The sequence below is a fragment of the Ambystoma mexicanum genome, chromosome 3q (genome assembly GCF_040938575.1).
Source record: "Ambystoma mexicanum isolate Mex_15411 chromosome 3q, UKY_AmexF1_1, whole genome shotgun sequence".
NCBI lineage: Eukaryota > Metazoa > Chordata > Amphibia > Caudata > Ambystomatidae > Ambystoma > Ambystoma mexicanum.
This window is the reverse complement of record NC_090926.1, coordinates 373,326,161-373,348,750: the sequence shown is the minus strand read 5'-3', so window position 1 is coordinate 373,348,750 and position 22,590 is coordinate 373,326,161. Positions and strand designations below refer to the sequence as shown.

General features: G+C 47.8%; 1 protein-coding gene across 3 annotated transcripts in view; it reads left to right on the top strand.

Annotated features, from left to right (window-relative positions):
* The window catches only part of LOC138582588 (proton-coupled amino acid transporter 1-like), a 626,077-nt gene that overhangs the window by 427,231 nt on the left and 176,256 nt on the right, over positions 1-22,590 (top strand). For all 3 annotated transcript variants that reach the window (XM_069654001.1, XM_069654002.1, XM_069654003.1), the window contains one exon: positions 19,146-19,312. In XM_069654001.1, the coding sequence (XP_069510102.1) occupies positions 19,146-19,312 (167 nt within the window). The remainder of the gene's footprint in view (positions 1-19,145; positions 19,313-22,590) is intronic.

The window sequence follows — 22,590 nt, the reverse complement described above, 5'->3', positions numbered from 1 at the left end:
CATCTCGATTACAATAAGCCTGTGAATTGCCTATAGCATTTAGAATTGTAACCGCATGCAAGTTCGGTCCTAGAGGCACCTGTTTAGTAGTCTCACCTGTGAGCATCAGACACAGTATTTTACTTGAGTGGCGCAATAACAAACGCTGCACATCTATGGAAGGCTCCAGTCTACATACCGATCGTAGAGAAGCAACCCGAAATGTGGAGAGTGGTTGAGTGTACGGAAGTAACTCAATTCATGAAAAATGAAAGAGGACTATTTACAAAGTCAAAGTGTGTGAGCTCCGCTCAATATCAATTCACTAATGGAAAGTAAGAAACTCACGTTAAGTGCCATTGAATAAATGATAAACAAGATCTAGTTTGGGTCAAAGAACGCAAAGTGTATTGAAATACTGGCAAAATTGAGCCTATTGAAGCTATTTTAAACAAAATAGCCTCCAAAAAGCAGCATGGTGCCCATCACGGAATGAAAATAGAGGGCTAGAAGTCAAAGCAAAAATGAAACCAGAGAAAGTGCCTGAATATACATAAAATAAATAGTTACGATCTCAAATTCTGAGATGCATTTAACATGTGCAAAATAGAAAAAGAACATATAGAGGACAGAAAAAATTCATTCAATTGGGAAAAAAGGCCCATTGCTAAGATCGAAGCAAAACAGAAATATTTAATATCTAGTAGCAAACACTGGAAAGTTGTTTGGTACCAGGAATGTGGAGAGGATGAAGTCAAAATGATGTTTATCATTTTAGATAACAAGTCTGACCACACTCATGACCCTAGATAGTCAGGTTGCCTGTATTCCCAGGTGGCTTAACAAAGTCAGGCGCCTACCAAATGAGAAATGCTAAATTTAAACCCTGATCAATAGTATCGAGAAGAAAAATCCACTGTGATTCTTTGTTAGCCAATGATTGATTTGGATTAGCAGCATCTTTGACGACATCAATAACCCACCAGCGTAGATCTTCCATAGAATGGCCGTTTTTCATATAATGACTTACTAGTGGTGAATTGATTGATTTGCATCTGATACGAGATTGGCATTCCGTAATCCGGGTATGAACAGGGCGTGATGTTTTGCCAATATATTTAAGCCCACAGGGACACTCAATACAATAGATGACCCAATGTGTTTTACAATTTGTGTGGTACCAACGGTCCCATGTTTTGCCATCAAAGGTGAAGGTTTTGGTTTTGTGCACAAACTTGCAGAACAAGCACGACCCACAAGGGAAGTGGTCCATAAGGGGCCGCAAATCCCAGATAGCTGTTATATATCTGGAGGTTTTTTTTTTAGAAACATGGACCAATTGGTCCCTCAGATTTTTCTGCTTTTTCATGGCAAAAATCGGTAGTGGTTCTTTGGGCAACAGTAGTTGAGCCACAGACCAAAATTCTTTGATCGGTTTTTTATTTTTATCATAAAGGTGTGTGGACTATATGTCAAGGCACATACCATTAGTCTTGGGCTGGCTGATTTTTAGGTTCAAAAAGGCTTCGAGAGGTAAACCTAGCTCGTTTGTAAGAGTCTGAGATTAGCTTGTTGGAGTATCCACGTTGTTTAAATTTAGTACTTACATTACGGGCGTGGTACTCATAGTCGGGTAATATGGTACAATTCCGCCTTAATCTAAGAAGCTGAGAGTACGGAGGACTTTCTTTTTGATTTCGTGGGTGGAAACTGTCAAAATGCAAAAGGGTGTTGCGATCAGTCGGTTTAGTGTATAAGTAACAAATAAGTTCATTAGCTTGATGTTGAATAAGGAGGTCCAAGAAAGCTATCTGAGTATTGCTTGTTGTCATCGTAAATGTAATGGTAGTATAGCATTGATTAAGCCATGTCAAAAATGCATTGATATTATCATAGTTGCTGTGCCAAATGAAAATGATGTCATCAATATACCGTCACCAACTATCAATATATTGATGATATGGATTGAGGTCTGAAAAAAAAATGTTTTCATCAAAGGATGCCATGAATATGATGGCCAGGCTGGGGGCAAATGCTGCCCCCATAGCCGTGCCTTGTCTTTGTTCAAAGAACTGTTCTTGTTATTTAAAAAAGTTTTTGGTGAGTGATAGCGTGAGTAATTCCATTATCAATTTCACTGGTGCCTGAAAAGATGGTAAAAAGCGAGTCAAACTGGAGCAAATACACTCAATGCCCTCATAATGGGGAATATTTTTATATAGCGCTGCAATGTCAAAGGAAACAAAAATACTAGTTGTGGGATCAAATTGTTTGCCTTCAAATAGCAAGATCGCCGAAGTGCTGTCTCCGAGGTACGCCGCAGTTTTTTGGCAGATAGGTTGCAAGTACTTGTCAATAAATTGAAAAACAGGCTCAAGAATATTACCACAACCTGCAAGGATGGGTCTGCCAGGTGGATTGGCCACATCCTTGTTTATTTTCGGGATGGCATAACATTTTGGAGTAGATCCTTGTGCTCTGTTGAGGAACTCAAATTCCTTCTGTGAGATCCACGCACGTTCCTTCAGACTCATGGTCATTACTTTTAAATGTCTCAAGGGCAATATGCCCACCTACCTGCAAAGGTATATAGGAACAAAACCCTGCCTTAGAAATCTTCGTTCCAATAATCAGAACCTGCTTCACCAGCCCAAAGTCAAAACTAAAAGCACAATGGGGCGCCTTTGCTTTTGCAGCGCCGGCTCTCTGGAAAAACCTGCCAGCTCATCTGAGAAACTCGGTAGCCCTGAGTAACTTCAAGAAGGGCCTTAAAACCTTCCTTTTCAAATAGTAGTCCTTGCACCTTTTAGTACCATCCCCCTCGGTTATGGATCTCCCGGTTTCTCCAAGTCTTTTTTTGTCTCGTCTGCGCCCTCACACCCATGGGTCTATGGTTGCGCAATATAAATGCAATAAAGTAAAGTAAAGTAAAGTTCACATGCATAGTTTGTGATGTCTTGGATTGAATTTTGAATTTCTTTGGTTGGATCTCTGCGAAGTCAGCGATAACTGCCTGGTGTATTTAATACCTCCATCACCATGGAGTGGTATTGTTCACATTTCAACACTACGATACCACCGCCCCTGTCAGCCGGTTTGATGACAATTTGAGGGTTATTTGCAAGAGAACTTGGCGCCTGCCGTTCTTGATCCGTAAGGTTATTTCGAGGGGATTGGGTCCTCCGACGTATTCCATATCTGACAGTAATCACCACAGCTGTGCTGCTTCGGAAAATCTTCAGCGTCTGCGTCCTGCATCGATGTCGATACGCCACCCTCAAGGACCTCCTCCGATCGCCGACGTCACTGGATGTTATAAGAAGGATGCACGATGCCCGTAGCCTCAGTTCCGTTTTTTCCACAAACGTGTTCGCTTCGTGAATCTCGGTACGCCTCGACTCTCTGGAGTTTCTGTTGTTCATCTCGGTTCTTCGAACCTGTTCGTTTGTGAAGTTATTCTTAGTCAAGATGTCTACGTCGTCTTCAACCCCGCATCCAGGCTTTAAGAAATGCAGAGACTGTGGGTCCAAAATGTCGGTGACGGACTCGCACAACGCCTGCCTCTGGTGCCTCGGGGAGGCCCATGACCCGGATGACTGTGTCGACTGCCAGTCGCTCACGTCCAAAGCCTTGCGGGAGCGCAAGAAGTTGTTGTCGGTAGGTACGGTGTCCAAGCCCCGGAAGTCGAGGTCTGCAGGGTTTTCGACGGATGATTCGAGAGGCGACTCTCCGCGTCATCGTCGGAAGTCCAATGGGTCTTGGTCCCGGAGTCGGTCTCGCCACTCCTCTGCCTCATCGAGGCACTCTCGGAAGCACTGTCATCGGTCGTCTTCCCTGTCCTCATCCGAGGACTCCGCCAGTCAGTGGGTCGCTTACCCCACCAAGCATGCAACACCGGAGGAATGGGCTTCCTTCGGGAAGAAAACGTTGGCGATTCTCGAATCGCAGGGCACTAGTCCGTCCGCGCCTCTGAGTGGGGTCGGTCGTGATCAGCCGACAGACACCGCTCGCACGCCTTTGGGCTCGGGTGGTCGTCACGATTCGCGGGAAAGGTCCCGCTCGGACAAGGGGAATCGTTCTCGGCATGCCCGGTCCAGGTGCCGGTCCTCGACGTGCTCGAGACCGAGTGAGCCTGTGAAGTCTTCGAGGAAGACATCGACGCCTGTGGCGCTGAGGTCATCGACGGACTCTCTTGAGGCTCCGCCTCTGAGGAAGTCGTCAATGCAGTCGGCGCCCAGGATGTCGAGGCCTGTGTCAACGCTGTCGATGCTGTCGGCGCCATGTCTGTCGTTGACGCTGATTCTCTCGACGTCGGTGCCGATTCACTCGACACCCTCACCGCCTTTCGGAGCTGTGTCGACGGGGGTACCCCGTGGCTCAGGGGAAACCACCTAGAAAGGCTCTGGCCAAGGTCAAGCATGGCTTTGGTTCCAGTTCTGTGCCTTCTTACCGCCATCTGGAATTCATTTCAGTGGTGGATGAGGGCTCTGATGATGGCATGGTGCCTGACGAGATTCTCTCGGGCCATAGCCAGTTTGAGGACCTGAGGCAGTCCCTACATGATGCTAGTGGGCTGGACGCCTGTCCGGAGGTGGAGTTTTGTAGGCCTGAGCCTGTCCCTCATGCCGATTCTTCGTACCGGCGCCTTATGTCACGGGTCACCGAGTACTTAGGATGGTCTGCTCCCCCAGGGGAGTTTGTTCAGGATGACCTTACGGATATCCTCGACATTGGTCCGCCAACTGACCCGGTACTGCCTTTCCATATGGCTCTGCAAAGAAGGGTGGTGGTGGCTTGGACTGCTCCGGAGAGTCTCCCGGCAGTGAGCAAGTCTTTGCCGCGAAAATACCGCCTAGCCAGTAGTGACCCCTGCCACTTGTCCAAGCACCCTACTCCGGAGAGTTTGGTGATGCAGGCGGCTACGGCCCCGGCAAAGCAGGCGTCGTACCCTACCATCCCTCCTGATAGGGACGACAAGCATTTTGACGGCTGGGCGAAGAAAGGGTTTTCTGCAGGGGGTATGGCGCTTCAGGCGGCCAACTCCATTTGTGCATTGTCTCGTTTCACTCACACTCTGTGGAACTGTTTCCTTGGCGGCTGAACATATTCCTGAAGGGGATGAACGGGATGGTTTCCTTGCCATGTTTCAGGATGGCAAGGATGCTATGTGTGAGGCCGTTCAGTCGGGTTTGGACATGGCAGATTGCGTCTGCCGTTTCATGGCGGCGAGCACCGTGATACGCAGGTTTGCGTGGTTGCGGAAGTCGGGGTTTGCTCCTGATATGCAGGCCCGGCTCCTCAACATGCCATTTGACGGGGAACATCTTTTTGGCAGCAAGGCTGAGGAGAGCCTTGAGAGTTTGCAGACCTCAAAAGCTGCAGCAAAGTCGTTGGGAGCTGCAGTTCGACAACCTCTGCCTTTTCATCCTAGGGGACAGCAATGGAAGGGAGGTACCTTTCGTTATTATTCGTTATTACTCATCCTTTGGTAAAGCGAAAGGAACTGCCAGTCAAAGGGGCCACCGTAGGAGTGCCAGAGGTGGAAAACAAGGTACTCGAGGTGCCAAGGCCGCTCGGGCCGTTGCCTCTTTGCCCTCAGGCAACGCCGCAGCCGCTTCAGCTCAGTCATGAGGCCATGTCCCATGGTTCGCTGGTTGGGGGAAGGCTGGCGCAGCATCTTGCAGAGTGGCGCGCCATTACTTCAGATGTGTGGGTTCTGGAGATCATAACCCACGGTTACTGTCTTCCTTTCGGGCAGAGGCCTCAAGACAATCCACCGGGGAATCTCTCTTTGAAGAGTCCGGATCCGCTCCTTGCGCAGGAAATTCAATCCCTGCTGGAGAAGGGCGCCATAGAACAGGTGCCTGTAGCGGAGAGGAACAAGGGATGGTATTCCCCTTATTTTTTGATTTCCAAGAAAGACGGGGGATTGAGACCCATCATTGACTTACGCGGTTTGAACAAACTCCTCAGGAAGGACAAGTTTAAGATGGTTACTCTCTCTCAAGTCCTCCAGCCCCTTCAACTTCAGGACTGGTTGGTGTCTCTCGACCTCAAGAACGCTTATTTTCATGTGCCGATTCATCCAAAGCACAAGAACTACCTGAGGTTTGCGGTTGGCAACTCGCACTTTCAGTTTCGGGTCCTGCCGTTCGGATTGACCTCCACCCCGAGGGTCTTCACCAAGCTCATGGTAGTGGTGGCAGCGTACCTCAAGAAAGGGGGGATTCACGTCTACCCCTACCTGGACGATTGGTTGATCAGGGCACGCTCTCCCGAGCAAGTCCTAGATCATCTGTCAGTCACCTGCCACTCCCTCCACAAGCTGGGCTTCTCCCTCAACTTAAAGAAGTCCCGTTTGACACCAACTCAGAGGCTCCAGTACATCGGAGCGGTGCTCGACACGTCCCTGGGGCAGTGTTTTCCTCCCCAGGTGAGGGCTCATCACATTCAGCAGATGGTGCACAAGTTTCGACTTGCCCAGACTCTCCCAGCGTTCGAGTTCTTGAGACTGCTCGGCCTCATGGCATCCTGCATTCTTCTGGTGCCAGAGGCCAGGTTGCGGATGAGATCTTTGCAATGGGCACTCAAGCTCCAGTGGTCTCAGACCTCCGACAGGATGTCGGACCCTGTTCAGGTGCCGTCTTCGGTCGCCCAGGACCTTCTGTGGTGGGCCGACAAAGGCAATCTGATGAGGGGGGCTCCATTTTGGCTGCCCTGGCCAGAGGTGACGATCGTGACGGACGCATCCCTCACAGGATGCGGAGCTCATGCCAACGAGTTGACAGCGGTCGTTGGTCTCCGTCGGAGTCCAGACTCCATATCAATCTGTTAGAGCTGAGGGCCGTCAGGCTAGCCCTGAAGGCTTTTCTGCCGACTGTGCGAGGAAAGAATGTCATGATCCTGACGGACAACACGGTGGCCATGCACTACCTCAACAAAAAGGGGGGGGGGCGGGGTCTCTTCCTCTGTGCAGGGAGGCGATGCAGCTCTGGTTCTGGGCAATCCAGCAGGAAGTTTCGATCTCGGCAGTTCATCTGGCAGGAGACAAAGACGAGACGGCGGACGCTCTGAGCAGGCAGAGCGCAATCTCTCACGAGTGGGAGTTGGCTCAGGAGATTCTCCTGGAGATCTTCGCCCTTTGGAGGAGCCCTCAAGTGGATCTCTTTGCCTCCAGTGTCAACCGGAAGTGTGAGAGGTTCTGCTGGTGGGAATTTCCTCCAAACGGAGCCTTAGGAGACGCGTTCGTGGTGGAGTGGTCATTCCCACTGCTGTACCCGTTTCCTCCAGTCCCCGTCATCTCGCAAGTACTGCGGAGGTTACGGAGGTTCGGTTCCCGGATGATCCTCATTGCTCCGGCGTGGGCCGGGAGGACGTGGTACTCGGACCTTCTCGACTTGTCCATCTGCCCTCCACGTGGTCTTCCCTACCGAGACGATCTGCTCTCACGGGAGGTGGGGGGGTCAGGTTCTCCATCCAGAGGTCAGGTCCCTCAACCTTCACGCTTCTGAAAGGTTGAGGTATAAGGATTGGGACCTCCCTGAAGAAGTGATGGAGGTGTTGCTTTCGGCCAGAAGGCCCGCAACAAAGTCCCTGTACCGTTGCCGTTGGAGAAAGTTCTGCGACTGGTGCAGGGTTAAGAATGTGGATCCTTTTGCATGTGACATTCCCATGGTTCTGTCTTTTTTGCTTTCTTTGGCCCACAGGGGCCTTCAAGTGGGTACCATTAAAGGTTACCTGGCGGCGCTGTCCATATTTAAGCACTCGTCTGGAGAGTGTTCCTATTTTAAAATTCCTTTAATTTCTCAATTTCAGAAAGGGCTCACTAATGTGTTCCCTCCGTCACCTTTGCAGGTGCCCGGTTGGGATTTGAACCTTGTTCTCAAGTTTCTAATGGGTGCTCCGTTTGAGCCTTTGCATTCATGCCCTTTGATACTGTTAACTCTGAAAACTGTATTTTTAGTTGCGGTCACTTCCGCTCGCAGAGTGAGTGAGTTACAGGCACTTTCAGTTAAGCCACCCTTCACTGTGTTTCATAAGGGCAGGGTTGTCCTTAGTGTTCGTCCTTATTTTCTTCCGAAGGTGGTGTCGGAATTTCATTTAGTCCAGAAGGTTGTTCTTCCGGCATTTTATCCTCCTCCACATCCAGAGAGCGTTAAGCTTTTATATTTCACTCATGTCCCGGGTCAAAGTGGACGAGCAGCTCTTTATTGGTTACGCTGGAAAGCGTTTGGGACAGGCTGTGACGAAACAGACTTTGTCTCGCTGGATTATTTTGGCTATCTCTGAGTGTTACCGCTTGGCGGGTAAGGACCCACCGGTCGGCTTACAGGCCCATTCTACCAGGGGTATGGCTGCCTCTACTGCCCTGCAGAGGGGTGTTTCTATTCGCAACATCAGTGATGCAGCCACCTGGGCTTCGGTCCATACTTTTGTACGTCACTATTCCCTCGCTTCCATCCGGGGTCAGGATCTAGCCTTTGGCAAGGCGGTCCTTTACTCCGCAATTTGATTGGGCATGCTAAATTTCTGTTTTCTAAATTCTTTTCCCACCTTCTTGCATTGGTACTGCTTTGGGAGTCTGTCATAGATATGGAATACGTCGGAGGACCCAATCCCCTCGAAGAACAAGTTACTCTCTTACCTGGTAACTTTCTTTCGATGGGATCGTCCGACGACGTATTCCATATCGCTCCCTCCCTACCTTCCCCGCTACAGAATTTCTTATGCGATTGCAGCTTACGGTTCCGCAAGGCTTTGTGTGTCTGACTGGCAGAAGACTGGTGCCACACGCTCTGCGGAAAAAACTACAATTGAAGATACAGGCGTCGTGCATCCGACTTAACATCCAGTGATGTCGGCCGTCGGAGGAGGTCCTCGAGGGCGGCGTATCGACGTCATCGACGCAGGACGCAGACGCCAAAGAATTTCTGAAGCAGCACAGCTGTGGTGATTACTGTCATAGATATGGAATACGTCGGACCATCCCATCGAAAGAACGTTACCAGGTAAGAGAGTAACTTGTTCATCTGATAGAAATGTGTTTGGTTTGCATTTTTTTGAGGTCATTCAAGACACATTTTTCAAAAGTGAGTAGCTCCTTAGGCATAGTACGATCCTCCGGTGTAAAGGTAGATGGAGGGTAGAGCCCTGTATCGCTCTCAACTGTAGAATTCTCTCTGGCCCACATTACAAGTCAGGCGATGAACCATGGTGCTATTAGCACCATGGTCCATGCCGGATTCTGCCATGGTGGATGGCGGGATTACCGCCCCATTCCAAGGTGAGTGGGGCGGTAATTCCCCATTCACCATTTGCCCTTCCCCATTCCCATTTTTGCCCCATAGGGCATAATTGGGGATGGGGAAGGCGCTAATTACGGCACCGTAAATTACAGTGCCGTAATTAGCACCAAGGTCGCTTAGCGCCTTGGACTTTAACGCCTGCAAAAAGCAGGCGTTAAAGTGTGAATCAGGCGTTAAGGGTTTAGCGGCGCCGACGCTCTTTACGGCGCCGTTAACCCCTTAACGCCTGACTTGTAATGAGGGCCTCTGTCTTGAAAAAATATTTTGAGCTGAATGGCCCTGAAGAATGTACAAATCTCAGTCTGTACAGTAAAGCAGTCTGTAGGGTGAGTTGGAATAAATGTTAAGCCTTTAGCTAAGACTGCTATTTCTGTATGTGAGAGTGGAGTCTGTGAAAGGTTGAAAATAGGAAGGTCTAGCAACTCCATTTTTGTCTGGTGTTCCTCCTGCGGGGGCGTGTTCATCACTGGTAAGCACCCCATTGCGTTTCATTAAACCATAAGACATTGTTTCTGTCGATTGGCAATCATGATGGAGTGATGAAACTATTCATGATCTAGCCAGGGACAGCTACCTAAACATTTTTTGCAAGGGTACCGTTTGGTGCCTCATTATCAACTTTAGTCTGCTGGTCAGAATTCGCACTTAAATGCATGTGCATAGCTGTTTAAATACATGTTGTTTCAAGTGAAAGTCAAAGCAATTCTGGATGACTTGCCCATGTGAATTTATAACAAATACCAAGATAAAATAACAATGTGTTATGAAGTCCCCTGCTTATTCTCACAGTAAAGTGTGTGGTATGCTGAGGGCTGGGTGCTGCCACTGGTTGTGCGATGCTGGGCCTTAGAGCATTGTGAGGAGGGTCCACTGGCCTGCCCACAATCCCTCAGTCAATGTACAGGGGCTTGTTAGCTTGAGCCGAGACATGTCCCCCACCATTGATCAGGTTCCCCCATCTTGAAGAATTCATCAAGATCTCAAGTGTCCTCGTGGTCTGGACGTTCTCAAAAGCTGTCACCTATTGCAAGAAGTCATGCACAAACAGATATGGCCACATACACAGCTTTCCACTTGCCAACAGCATGCACAGACAACTGCACACAAGAGGCCTTGTTGTATTGATCCACATATGCAGTGGAGCAATGGGTAGAAGTGCAATGTGGAGTTACACTAAGGTGAGCCCTCAGCCATTGTTCTTTAACTTAGATGCCAAGATAGCACTAGTCCTTAATCAAGGCTCCGTCTGCATCCCTCCATTCAACTACTCTGATTACCATTATGAAAAAAAGACATCTGAGCATGGTTCAGCATGGGTGGTCAGTGGGGGCAAGGCTGTCCCACTGCATGATCTGCAGGCATGATGATAGAAGTGTCAGTGTTTGGAGGTAGAAGCCGAGCTTTGGAGAGTGCCAAATGTAAAAAGAGATTGTGATGGACCAGGAGGCTTGGAAGAGGTGGCCAGAAGGCAGGAGTGGGGTAGAGAGGTGGTAAAGAGCAAGGAGGTGATTAGAAGTGAGGCGGTAGAAAAGATAAACATCTTATGGAATGAGGTTGTTGTAGGAGAGATCAGGAGGAAAGGAGGTAGATATTCAGGAGGATGTTGGGGATGACATAGAGGACGAGGATATGGAGTAGGTTGTAGGAGACAGCAGGAGATGAGAGGTGGAGATTAATACGGAGAAGGTTGTGGAAAACCTATGCAGGAAGGAGTAGAGGCATAGAGAGGTGGAAGATAGAGGGGACACCAATAGAATGGAGGAGAATCATTTTACACTGAAAGGGGGAAACAGAGGAAGACAGAGATGGAGAGAGAGGAGGAAAAACAGAACAATGTTGTAGATGTTGAAGGGATTGAGAATGCTACAAGCCTGACGGGAACAAGGTGAGGAGGGATAGAGGTAAGAGAATGTGGCAAAGCGTCAAGGGGATACAAGAGAAGGGAAGGAGTTGTTCTGTAGAGGGAAATGCACAGGAACAGTAGGAGTCTCCTCCTTAAGTATGGGACTGTTTTGACTCATTGAGGTAGACGAGAATGTGGTTTGAGCAAGGAGGGTCAGGACCGTAAGACATGGAGGTGATGAGGAGCTCTCCATCAAGCTTATGTGAAGAGCCTGAGGTGGCCTGCACCTTGATGTCCTATCTGGGTGGCAGTTATCACTGTTCAACCCCAAGGCTGCTTTGCCTGGCCAAGCGTGCATGTGCACATAAGGCCCCGAGACCCAAGCAATGGATTGCCAAGGAGTCAGGGTATCCCCCTTTACTTCGCTTAAATAAAAGTCTTCTACATACACTTAGTAAGACATTTACTTCTTCATACATTTACTTCTTGCCTTCACGTCTTTATCTTCACATTATCTAGGTGGCAATGGATACGGTAAGGTTAGCTGTAAGGTTCGGGTTAGTGTCAGGGGTTAGAGTGAATAATTTGGGTGAGAAAAGAAAGGGGGGTTCTGGCAGCCTCCTCCTGTAATGACAAAGTGAATGTTAGAAGAAGTGGAAGGCAAAAGAAGTAAAGGTATGAAGAGGTAAATGTGACAACGTGAATGAATGGCATGGTGAATTCAGAAGAAATAAAGACCTACATTTGGAGTCAGGATCAAGAAGCAGAGTACTAGAGTCTACGGAGTGAAGTGCAAAGTAAATAGTGTGGGGCCACTCAAACCTTCAAGACTGTAAGTGACTGAGTCACATTAAGGATTAAACCCAATGCAAAGGTTCCTGTTTTTGCGTTCTGCTTCCCTTCATTAGCCCACTGCGTACATGCCATCATTTACCCCAACCTATGTCCTCCTTATTGATCCTACTTGGCTTTGTTCCAAGTGTTACTGATTTGTGTTATGTGAGAAGTTGGTCCAGGTATGTGAATGCTTATTGGTTGTTGCAGATTCGGAATCCCAATTTCTAAATGGTGATTGTTGAATTGTGAATGTTGACTGTTGGTTTGTGGATAATACTTATATAAAGTAGTCCAGAAACAAGGAGTGCATCCTAATATGTCAGTAATGAAAATTGCAGCATCTTTAATCTAAGGAAAGGTAACAACAATACAGATTCCTGAATTCCATTTAGTCGTGAAAATGTTACTGGAATGAGGCACTAATAAGCACAATTTGCTTTATTGAGACCCAACACATGTGTCCTGGGGTACCATAAAAATTCAGTGAGACTCTATAGATGGACACCAAAGAAGAGCAAAGAGCATGGCACAGAATAAATCACATGCACACAAAACATTTTGATACAACCGAAAACGATCGGATATCGTAATGTGTTGTAAACATGTAAAATATGGGAAGATATAAGAACAGAAAGAGTGTTTAATTACATGTTAACAGATAAATTCAGAATTGATAAAAAGTAAGAATGACTAAAGATAGGAGGCCATCTTGCAAAGACCAACAGTGATTGAGACATGAACTAATGAATCCTAAGAACAAAGATTGAGTTGATGGACACGTACATTCTTTTTTTTTTATAACATATTTTATTGATTTTATAAACATACAAATTAACAACAATTAATACGATCACATCAATCGGGCATACAAGCATTCTCTAAGCACGGTTCTCCATACACATTTCAAATTTCAAATAGCAAAGTCCTTCATATAATAAGTTACAGGGCTTCCAAATTATACATGGTGCAGATGGGTCTCTGAGGGACTCCAAACGTCTATCGAGTCTATTCTTGAGTTCACAACATTCTATGTGTTTTCCCATTTTTGCCAGATCTTGCGTGCTTTCCCTGGGCATCCTCTGGTAGTGTATATTCTCGTTTCCATTTGCACACAGATATCTACGTCCGTTATCCATTGTTCGTATTGTGGGGATGAGGGTGAGCCCCATAGTTGGGCCAGGTTCCTCTTTACGAGTCCTGTGGTTGTTGCCAGCATGAGTTTCTCAAATCGGGATATATCTAAGTCTTCATCCATCCCGAGTAACAGCAGTTTGGGGTCCATAGGTATTCGTTGGCCCATGACCGCTGATAATCTGTCACAACATTTCTGCCAAAAGATCTGGATTCGTGGGCACTCCCACAAGATGTGAAAAAAGGTCCCTCTCGCCTGTTGGCATCTTAGACAGTTGGGGTCCGTTGCTCTCCCCCATTGATGTAAGGCCTCTCTTGGGTAGTATACCCTATGTAGGATTTTTAGTTGGATCAATCTGATTCTAGCCGACATGGCGACTTCCCTTGGGTACATGAGTGCTTTGGTCCATTTTTCCGGTTGTATTGGTCCCACATCTCTTTCCCATTTTGCTTTCAAGTCTGTAAGTTCCGTTGTGGCGAAAGAGGCTATTGCATTGTATATTATGGAGGTTATTTTACTATCGATACGTTCTACCACAATGTTCCTCTCAATTGGTGTGCAATCTGGAATGTTCGGTGGGTCTATCGCACATGTGGTAAGTGCATGACGTATCTGTCTGTAATGAAAGTGTTCTGTGGGAGATAGCTTGAAATTGTCTCTCAGGGTCTGGAATGGCATTATCACTCCATTTTGTATTATGTCTCCTAGCCTTGTTATCCCAGCTACTTCCCAGGTTGCCCATTTCGGAAGTTTACCAAGCTCCGGTAGGTGCCTATTTCGCCATAGGGGCTGTGCCAGTGTGAGCTTCCCATCCCATCCTAGGTGCTTGTGTGCGTCTAGCCATATTTGCGTTCTGTGTGCTTTAGTTGTGTTGGGGATCATGCGTACCCTGCTTTGGTAGAGGGTCTTAGTGGGGTGAGCCCTGTTCTCATCTGGCTATCCGCTTTAATGTGTGGTAATTCAGGGTTGTTGTGAAGGATGTCATTTATTATCGGCATCTGGGCTGCCCAATAGTATGTTTGTAGGTGGGGAAGTCCTATACCTCCTTCCCATACGGAGCGTTGTAGGGTTTTTAGTGCAATTCGGGGGTGCCCTCCACCCCAGAGGAGCTTTCTGAGAATCTCGTCTATTTTGTGGAATTCTATTTTGGGTACATACAGTGGAGCATTCTGGAGGATGTATACGAATCGTGGTAGAGCCAGCATTTTGAACATTGCCGCCCTTCCTAATAGGGTAAGAGGGAGGGTCATCCAGTGTTTCACATTGTTTGCGAATCTATCTCTGATTGGGTGTAGATTTTGGGATACGTATTGCGTGAGGTCCGTCGTAACCTGTACCCCAAGATAGTTGAACTGCTCAGTTTCTATTCTGTATGGGCAATTATGTAGAGCTGTCGCATCAATTCCTTTAATCGGGAATAGAATGGATTTGCTATAGTTTACCCGTAGTCCGCTAAATGCTCCATATCTATTTAGTATGTGGGTGACGATGGGGTATGACCCTGATGGATCGCTCAGGTAGATCAGTAGATCATCGGCATAGAGGGAGACTCTATCCTCCCAGTCCTGGGCCCATTGGAACCCCTTCCACAGCTGTGATTCTCTCAGCATTATTGCCAGGGGTTCAATTGCCAGTGCGAATAGCATCGCCGAGAGGGGGCAGCCCTGCCTGGTCCCTTTACCCAAATTAATGCTACGTGAGGTCCATCCATTCACCCTTATCTCAGCTGTCGGTGCATTGTATAGTAGCTTGACCCAACCTATGTATTGTTCACCCAGCCCCATTCTACCCATGATGCTCCACAAGGCCTCCCAGTGGACTGAATCGAAGGCTTTTTCGAAGTCAATTATGAGGAGTGCTAGTGACTCCCGCAGTGTTGGGGACTTTTCAATGGCGACGTGCAGCCTATGGATATTCATTCATGTGGATCTCTGCGGCATGAAGCCACATTGGTCTGCGTGGATAAGAGTGTTTATTACTGTCTGGAGCCTGTTAGCCAGTATCTTGGCTAGTATTTTGGCTTCTATGTTTATAAGTGAAATCGGCCTGTAGGAGCTGCATATGTCTGATGGTTTGCCTTCCTTATGTATCACCACTATAGTGGCCTTTCTTAGATCCGGGGGCAGGATTCCTCTTTCTTTGGCATACAGGAACATTTTATGCATATGTGGTACTATTTGTTCATTGCCGATCTTTTTCCAAGCCTGTACTGGGAAGCCGTTAGGCCCTGGGGTTTTCCCATTTTGGAGTTGGGATAGGGCTGTTGATAGTTCTTCTTCTGTGATTTCTGTTTCTAGACTCATTCTTTGCGTATCGTTTAGGTGTGGAATGGTGAGTGTATCTAGGATGCTGGGGTCAACCGAAGTCTTCGGGGAGGCGTATAGCGCCTCATAGTACGCTGCGAAGGTTTCTGCAATGGCTGAATCAGTCCAGGTCTGTTCTGCATTTATGGTGGTTATACATCTTATCTGGCGTTGCCCCTCCTCTCTTCTCCAACCACGCCAGCATCTTGCCGGCTTTGTCTCCAGTCTCGTATAGTCTAGTGAGCATAGCTCTGTGTGGCTTGTTTCGCACAGGTGAGTGTGATATTATGCAGCTTCTTTTGTGCCACTTGCAGGGTTCTGTTGTCATCTGGTGCGCCTGTATTTATATATTGCATTTCGGCATTTCTGACCTCCGTTTCAGCGTCTTCGACCTCTTTCCTGTGCGCTTTTTTGTAAGCTGCTGTCCAACTCAGTATTTCACCTCTCAGAGTTGCCTTATACGCTTCCCATATGGTTCCTTGGTCGTTTATCGAGTCTTGATTTAGTTCAAAATATGAAGCAGTGGCTTCCTGAATCTTTTCTACTAGCTCTGGGAATCCTAGATAATATGAATTTAGTCGCCATGTCAGTAGGGGCAGGGGTCTTTCTGTTTCAAGTAGGATCATCAGCGGAGAGTGGTCTGAGATCCCTCTGGGCTGTAGAGTTGCCTCCGTTACCTTGTGTTTGTCTTCGCCAGGGAGGAAGAAGTAGTCCAGTCTAGACAACGATGCGTGTGCCCCCGAGTGGAAGGAGTATTGTCTTTCTGTCGGATGCAAATCTCTCCATGCATCCTTCAGTCCCATTGCCGTAGCGAAGGTGGCTATTTTATTGGGTATCGCTGGATTTCTCCCTCTTATATGTGTGCGGTCCATATTGACATCCATTACTTCATTGAAACCTCCACCTATTACTAGTATATCTGCAGTATTATTGGCTATGATCGGTGTGATGTCGTCGAGTAGAGTAGTTATAAGCGCCGGGGGAGTGTAGACCGCCAGTATGGCAATGGTTTGGTTCCATAGTGTTCCTTTTATGAGGACAAATCTCCCTCCAGTATCCTGGGTTATACTGGATATCTCAATAGGGATTCTCTTATTTATTAGTATTAACACACCTCTCGAGCCCATTGAAAAGCCTGCATGTATTGCTGTACGGTATTTGGTTCTCTTGAAACATTGGCATCGTGTGCCAGCCAGGTGTGTCTCGGTAAGTAGTACTATGTCTGGATTATGACGATTCAATTATTGTGTTACCAGTCTTCTCTTAATACTGTTTCCCAGGCCATTAACATTCCACGTCATGAGAGTAAGCTTTTTGGTATTTGGCCCAATCGCACTCATTCCTTGTCGTGTATGAATGTCTGTGTCAGTGGTCGCAGTTTAGACGAGAGGAGTCCTGCGCTGTGGCTGCTTGGGCTGCCCTGGTGTCTTCCCATCTCAAAGCGCATGTCTAAGCCGTGCTTTCCTTGTTGCCAACAAATAACGCGAACAAGTCCCAACTCTCCCCCCTCCCCATACTCCTTCCCCAACTGAAGCATCTGTCGCCCACACAACCAAACTTAATTAAACTGTTGAACTTGGGGTGTCTCTTGTCACTGTGGCGTTGGAGGTGCCGCAGTGGAGACTCTGGGTTTTCTTTTCACCGCCGTGGGTTGGAGATGCCACGGTGGGTGATTGCAATCTTCCTTCTTTGCCGGTTGCAATCGAGGGGGTGGATTGCGTGGTGTGGCTTATCGTAGCCGCCAGCCGTTCTGGGTGGTATTTGTTCCAGCTTGTGCCTCCGTTTGTCCACTTGCGGAAAGTGTTTCATGCAGTTGTCTGTTGGTTGTATTTAATCATCTACGTTCTGTGGTATTTCTTCCATTTGTTGCTGTGGCGGCTCATTTGGTGGTCTGTTTGGTCGGGGTCTGTTTCTCCGGTTTTCCTGCCATCTCCATGGGCCCCATTCACCTTCTAGGTTGCGTTCCGCCCAGCTCCATGCCTCTTTTGGGTCTGTGAAGTGCACTCTTGTGCCCTTATGGTATATTTTCAGCTGTGCCGGAAATAGCAAACCGTATTTCACATTCAGTCCTTGTAGCCGCTTTTTAAGAGTGTCAAAGGATTGCCTTGCTCTTTGTACTTCTCTAGTAAAGTCGGCGAAGAAGGCTATCCTGGAGCCGTTATATGACATGGTCCCCTTCGTCCTCGCCATGTGGAGTATCGCATCTCGATCCCTGTAATTTAGGATCTTGGCTATCACTGTTCGTGGTGGTGCTCCGGGAATTGGCCTGCCAGTTGGTAACCGGTGTGCCCGCTCAATTGAAAAGAAGTTTGAGAGGGATTTGGGAGCGAATAGATCGGCAAACCATTGTTCGAGGAACAGCTCCATGCTGGGTCCCTCTGTTTTCTCGGGCAGGCCGAGGATTCGAATATTATTCCTTCTCGATCGGCCTTCTCCTTCTTCCACTCTCTCCTCCAGTACTTTGATGCGGTCTAGTGCGGTATTCATTTGTTGACCCATGCTTCTTATACTGTCCTCCGTCACTGATTTGCGCGTTTCTGCCTCCCCTGTTCGAGATGATAATTTCTGGAGATCATGACGCAGCAAGGAGACCTCTGTACAAATGCTGTCCATTTTGACTTCCATGGCGGTTCGAGAATTGGACATGGCATTCATCAGGTCTCTAAGGGATATGTCCTCGGGCTCTGGTGATTCGCCAGTTTTATTCGGATCCATAGGCGGTGTCGGGGTAGACGTTGTGTATTGCTCCATTGTGTTCTGGGTTCCAGTTCTCTTAATCCTTTCTTTGCCCATTTCTGGTGTGTGGGGGTACAGCACGTGGTTCCCCCCGGCTATTCTTAGCAGTAGGTCGGGCTTTGGAAGTCAGGGGGGTGGAGCCGGGCAGGCGGACGGTCAGTCCGGGGTGCCGTCTGCTATGCTTCGGTGTCTCAGGAGATGGCCTCCCCTCCTCCCCCTTCTCCTTACCGGTTCTGCCTTGCGCTGCTCTCCAGGTTCACACGTACATTCTTGACATTTGTACTAATAAATAATTTGAAAGCATTTTCGAGTAATTGATGTGGAAAAGCAATTACACCCAATGCTGCAATCATGTGCACGCGAATGTAGCTAAATAAAATTCGGAGGAGTAAACAGGATAGATAGAAGTCAGTGTAATGAATGATGATTTTTAGGAAATAATTTTATAGCAGGATTCAGAAGTAAATACTATGTACATGTCCCAGCTGCCAAAACACAATCGCTGAGTTGACCTTAAACATTATGGTTGGAAAAAAATAAAAAAATGCCTGTATCATCTGAATTGAAATGTGATTGGACACCATTTTTTAAGAAATTGGCAAAGCAAAACGAGCCTTGAACAGAAAATGAAGGAGGATCAAGGACATAACACTTAGGATAATTGTGCAAAAAACCAGAGGCTTTTTAAAAAGAGCCATTCCAAGAATCAGTAAAGGTGTGAGAAGACAAAAGTGGGGCGCACAAGGAGGCACCAGAGAGGACATTGTGGGGTAAACTAGGATGATGAACTTTCTGACAGTCGGATAAGAAATTAGCAATGTTTGGGGGTTCTCATACATTCAGTTGGAAGGGTGCGCTTGTATTTCTTAGGAAAAGGAGCAGGTACAGCCCCCCGAAATGAATAATAAAAAAAAAAAACTCATCAAGCAGAGTGTGTGGTTGAACTAATTGTTACAGTGGTTTATTTTAAATCTGATTGGATGCATCTGTTTTCTTATCACCCCCCACAGATCCTCCCCTTGGAAAACAAGATGCACACTCCCCGTCAGTTCCCTGTGGTGCTCTATGTTGGCATGGGCATTGTCACTGCCTTCTACATCAGCTTGGGGACCCTGGGCTACCTGCGCTTCGGTGGCAGCATCCAGCCAAGCATAACCCTCAACCTTCCAAACTGCTGGTGAGTGCCGACATTTGTGCGCCTCCAAGGGAATATATGGAGGTTGTGCCCGTGTCCTTTTTCCAAATTCTGGGCATTTATTTGTTTATTTTGTTTATTGTATTTGCGTAGGGCCCAAACCCAGAGGTACCAGAGGCTCTGGTACCAAGAAGCAGAGAGGTGACAAACATGATAAATTATAAGTAAAGTCATAAATAGCGAGAGATTCTTCGGTCCTATTTGTTGAACAGCCAGTTTTTAAGGGGTTTCCTGAAAATTGTATAAGAAAGCTTGTTATTGATGCTGACGGGGGGAGAGTTGAACAAGTTGGGTGCAATGACTGTGAAGCTAGAGCTGCCCGCTGGCTTGCTTTTGAATCTGGGTGTAAGGAAAGAGAGGATGAGGATCGTAATGGGCGAGAAGCAGATTTTATGGAAATGAGATGAGCTATACTGGTGCAGCGTTGTAGGTGCATCGATTTGATGGAGAGAATTTTAAAGACAATGCAAGCTTTGGTGGTGAGCCAGTGGATGTCACGTCTGGCGTGTGAAATGTGATCCGAGCGTTTCAGGCCCAATGCAGCTCTTGGGTATTTGTTCTGCAGAAGTTGAAGTTTGGTAAGGTTTTTGGTAGAGGAACCTGGAAGAAGGGCATTACAGTAATCAAGCTTACTATCAATGATGGCTCTAGGGAGAGTAATGCAATTGTCAGGTGACAGCAATTGCTGTGCAGTGGATAATGAGCTTAGTAGTATGAGCTGTGGACGTGAGATGGGTAGTTGGATTTGGGTGTCATCTGCAAAGTTGGTGTATGGGATACCTAGGCTGTCTAGGTTGTCAGAGAGAGGTTTGCTATAGGTGGCCAGGAATAGAGTGGATCGGCAGAGCAGTCCTAACAATTAGTGCTATTCTGCCACCTGATGATGGTATATCCCGGAGGAATAGCCAGGGAACAGGCTGGGCCTGCAGCCTTATGGAGCCATGTTTTAGTGATCGAAAAGATATCTAGTTGGTTGCTTTCGCCGAGATCGTGGATGAGTGTGGCATGGGTGCATAGAGAGCATGCGTTTACAAGTGCACATGTAAGGGTGGAGATTTTTATACAGGGAATGTGCTTCTTTGGGTTGGAGGGGTGGGTGGTGAGGGTGACTGAAAGCCCGCAATGAGCACACAAAGCAAGAACACTTACAAACTAATCCAAACAGTTGTTATATTAAAAATATATACACATTTATTCCAAGGCCTTTAAAACAATGACCGTAGCGAGAAAATCACAATATAACGATAGTAAACCAACACATACCATATCAACACAATATATATACAAATACAACAAGTCTCAAGCGTTATATGCACGAAATGTGTAGTCCACCTAAAAGGGAGGGAAAACAGACAGTGCGCAATAATGCTTAGACCCAGTTTGCCTTTAGAGGCACCTAACTAGATGGAAGTCCGAGCCCTGCGAAGAGTGGAGCCTTGTGCTCAAAAGTACCTGCACGCGCTGGTGCCAACGGGCAAAAGGAGAAGCTCTTCGAGGGAAATCAGGCAGTTCAGTTTAGTGCACAAAAGAAGAAGAACAAGTTCCGCGACTCAAGCGCAGCCTCCACAGTGGGCAGAAGCAGAGCGCGAGTACGGAAAAGGGTACTGTTTGACATAGCGGGGAAAAGCAATGGGCTCCTGCAGGAGGGCGACCAGATCCTAGCTATGCTACTCACCGGTCCCCGATGCAAGCAGACCCAGGCTTCTCCGCGTCAGTTTCAGCAGCTGGCAGGTTCAGAAGAGCAGGGAACGCCTCTTCGTCGTGTTGAGTAAAAAGACGTCCCAATCGAAGAAACCTGCACAGTTTGTTACCACAGCAGGGCAACGGAGCGGTCGTGTGTATCTGAGCCAAATGTACACTACTCACTTCAGACCTGGGAACGCCAAGTGTACGAGGCGTGTGAGAGTGACAAGGACTCGAAATACTACACAACCTGGCGGCGGTTACAGAGCAAGACTCCCGTGTAAGCTGGTCAGTCAGCTGGATGGCCCAGAGACGCTTCCGAAGGCTTACTGGCAGGAGATGATGAAGATGCCGAGAATAGCTGTTCCCGCAATTCCAAGGGTCGAAGTACCAGTACAGGCCTTCTGGTTCGATCAAAGGTGAAAAGGGTTTCACAAGGCGACAGCAGTGCAGAGGAGAAGTCCTTCAGCGGGTCACCAGCGATTCCTCGGTCCAGCCTCTTGGTTGCAGGATACTTGGCTCCTGTATTCCTTCGTTCGTGAGAACTCAGGAGATCGACATGGTAGTGGTGTTTCCAGCCCCCTCTTATCCATGGTTCCCTTTGCGCCAAAACGGAGGGGACCCAATGGGAGATCCGCTCATCAACACTCACACCATTCGTGGACCAATCACGGACCACGGTGGTCCCAGGCATTCACACCACCCTAGACTCTCTGGCACCCAGGATGTGTATTGGGACCAGACATCACAGCCCACATCCTGGAGGCACACACAAGACATGTAGAAGCCCGCGAAAGCATCTGTGTTTCGCGGGAAAGTACATGCCCAAATAAGGAAGGCCCCGGGTCGGCTCGACCTGGGGAAGGTGAAGGGAGCAAGACGGTCAGCAGACAGGACAAAGGAGCCTCGTGGTCTGGCCATTTTGGGAGCCAGGCCACCATTTTGGGTTAAGCGCGAGAAACGCGCTTAGAACGCCAAAAGGAGCTCAAAACACAAGAAACGATCGCTGCCACCATTCCCGTCCCTGAATCACTTGCACCGATCAGATACAATCCTAAACGAGTATCTAGGGCCTGTAGAAGGCTAGAGACCCAAGGGAGCTGTAACTTAGCTTACAGTGCCCTCTTGTGTCATGTTGCACGAAAGCTAGAAACTACGGGAAACAGCGTTCCCCGGTACTGACTGTCTTAAGGGCATGTCAGTTTCCCCGTAAGAAAGGAGCGAAAGCCCAGAGGAGTGCGGCAGAAGGCTGCACTTCTCTGGCAAAGTCAAGAACAAGGTGAAAAACAACAGCAAAAAGTTTAGGGGTTGCCACATGGAAGGACAATTACCTACAATTACGAAATCTTTCCTAACAGTGAGGGTGGAGGTAGAAAAATATTCGGTAGCAGAATGGGGGGTTGTGGTACGTAGCGAAAGTCTGAGAAGTCTAACAGTGCCGGTGGCAGGGAATTGACCACAGATGGAGTGGGACTATGAATATGGTGTGTGGTCGTAATTTGTTAGTTCTTAGGGATCCGAGGCATGGCATAGATGTTATTGGTGAGGGGTATAAGTGTGGGGAGGCTGACGGATAC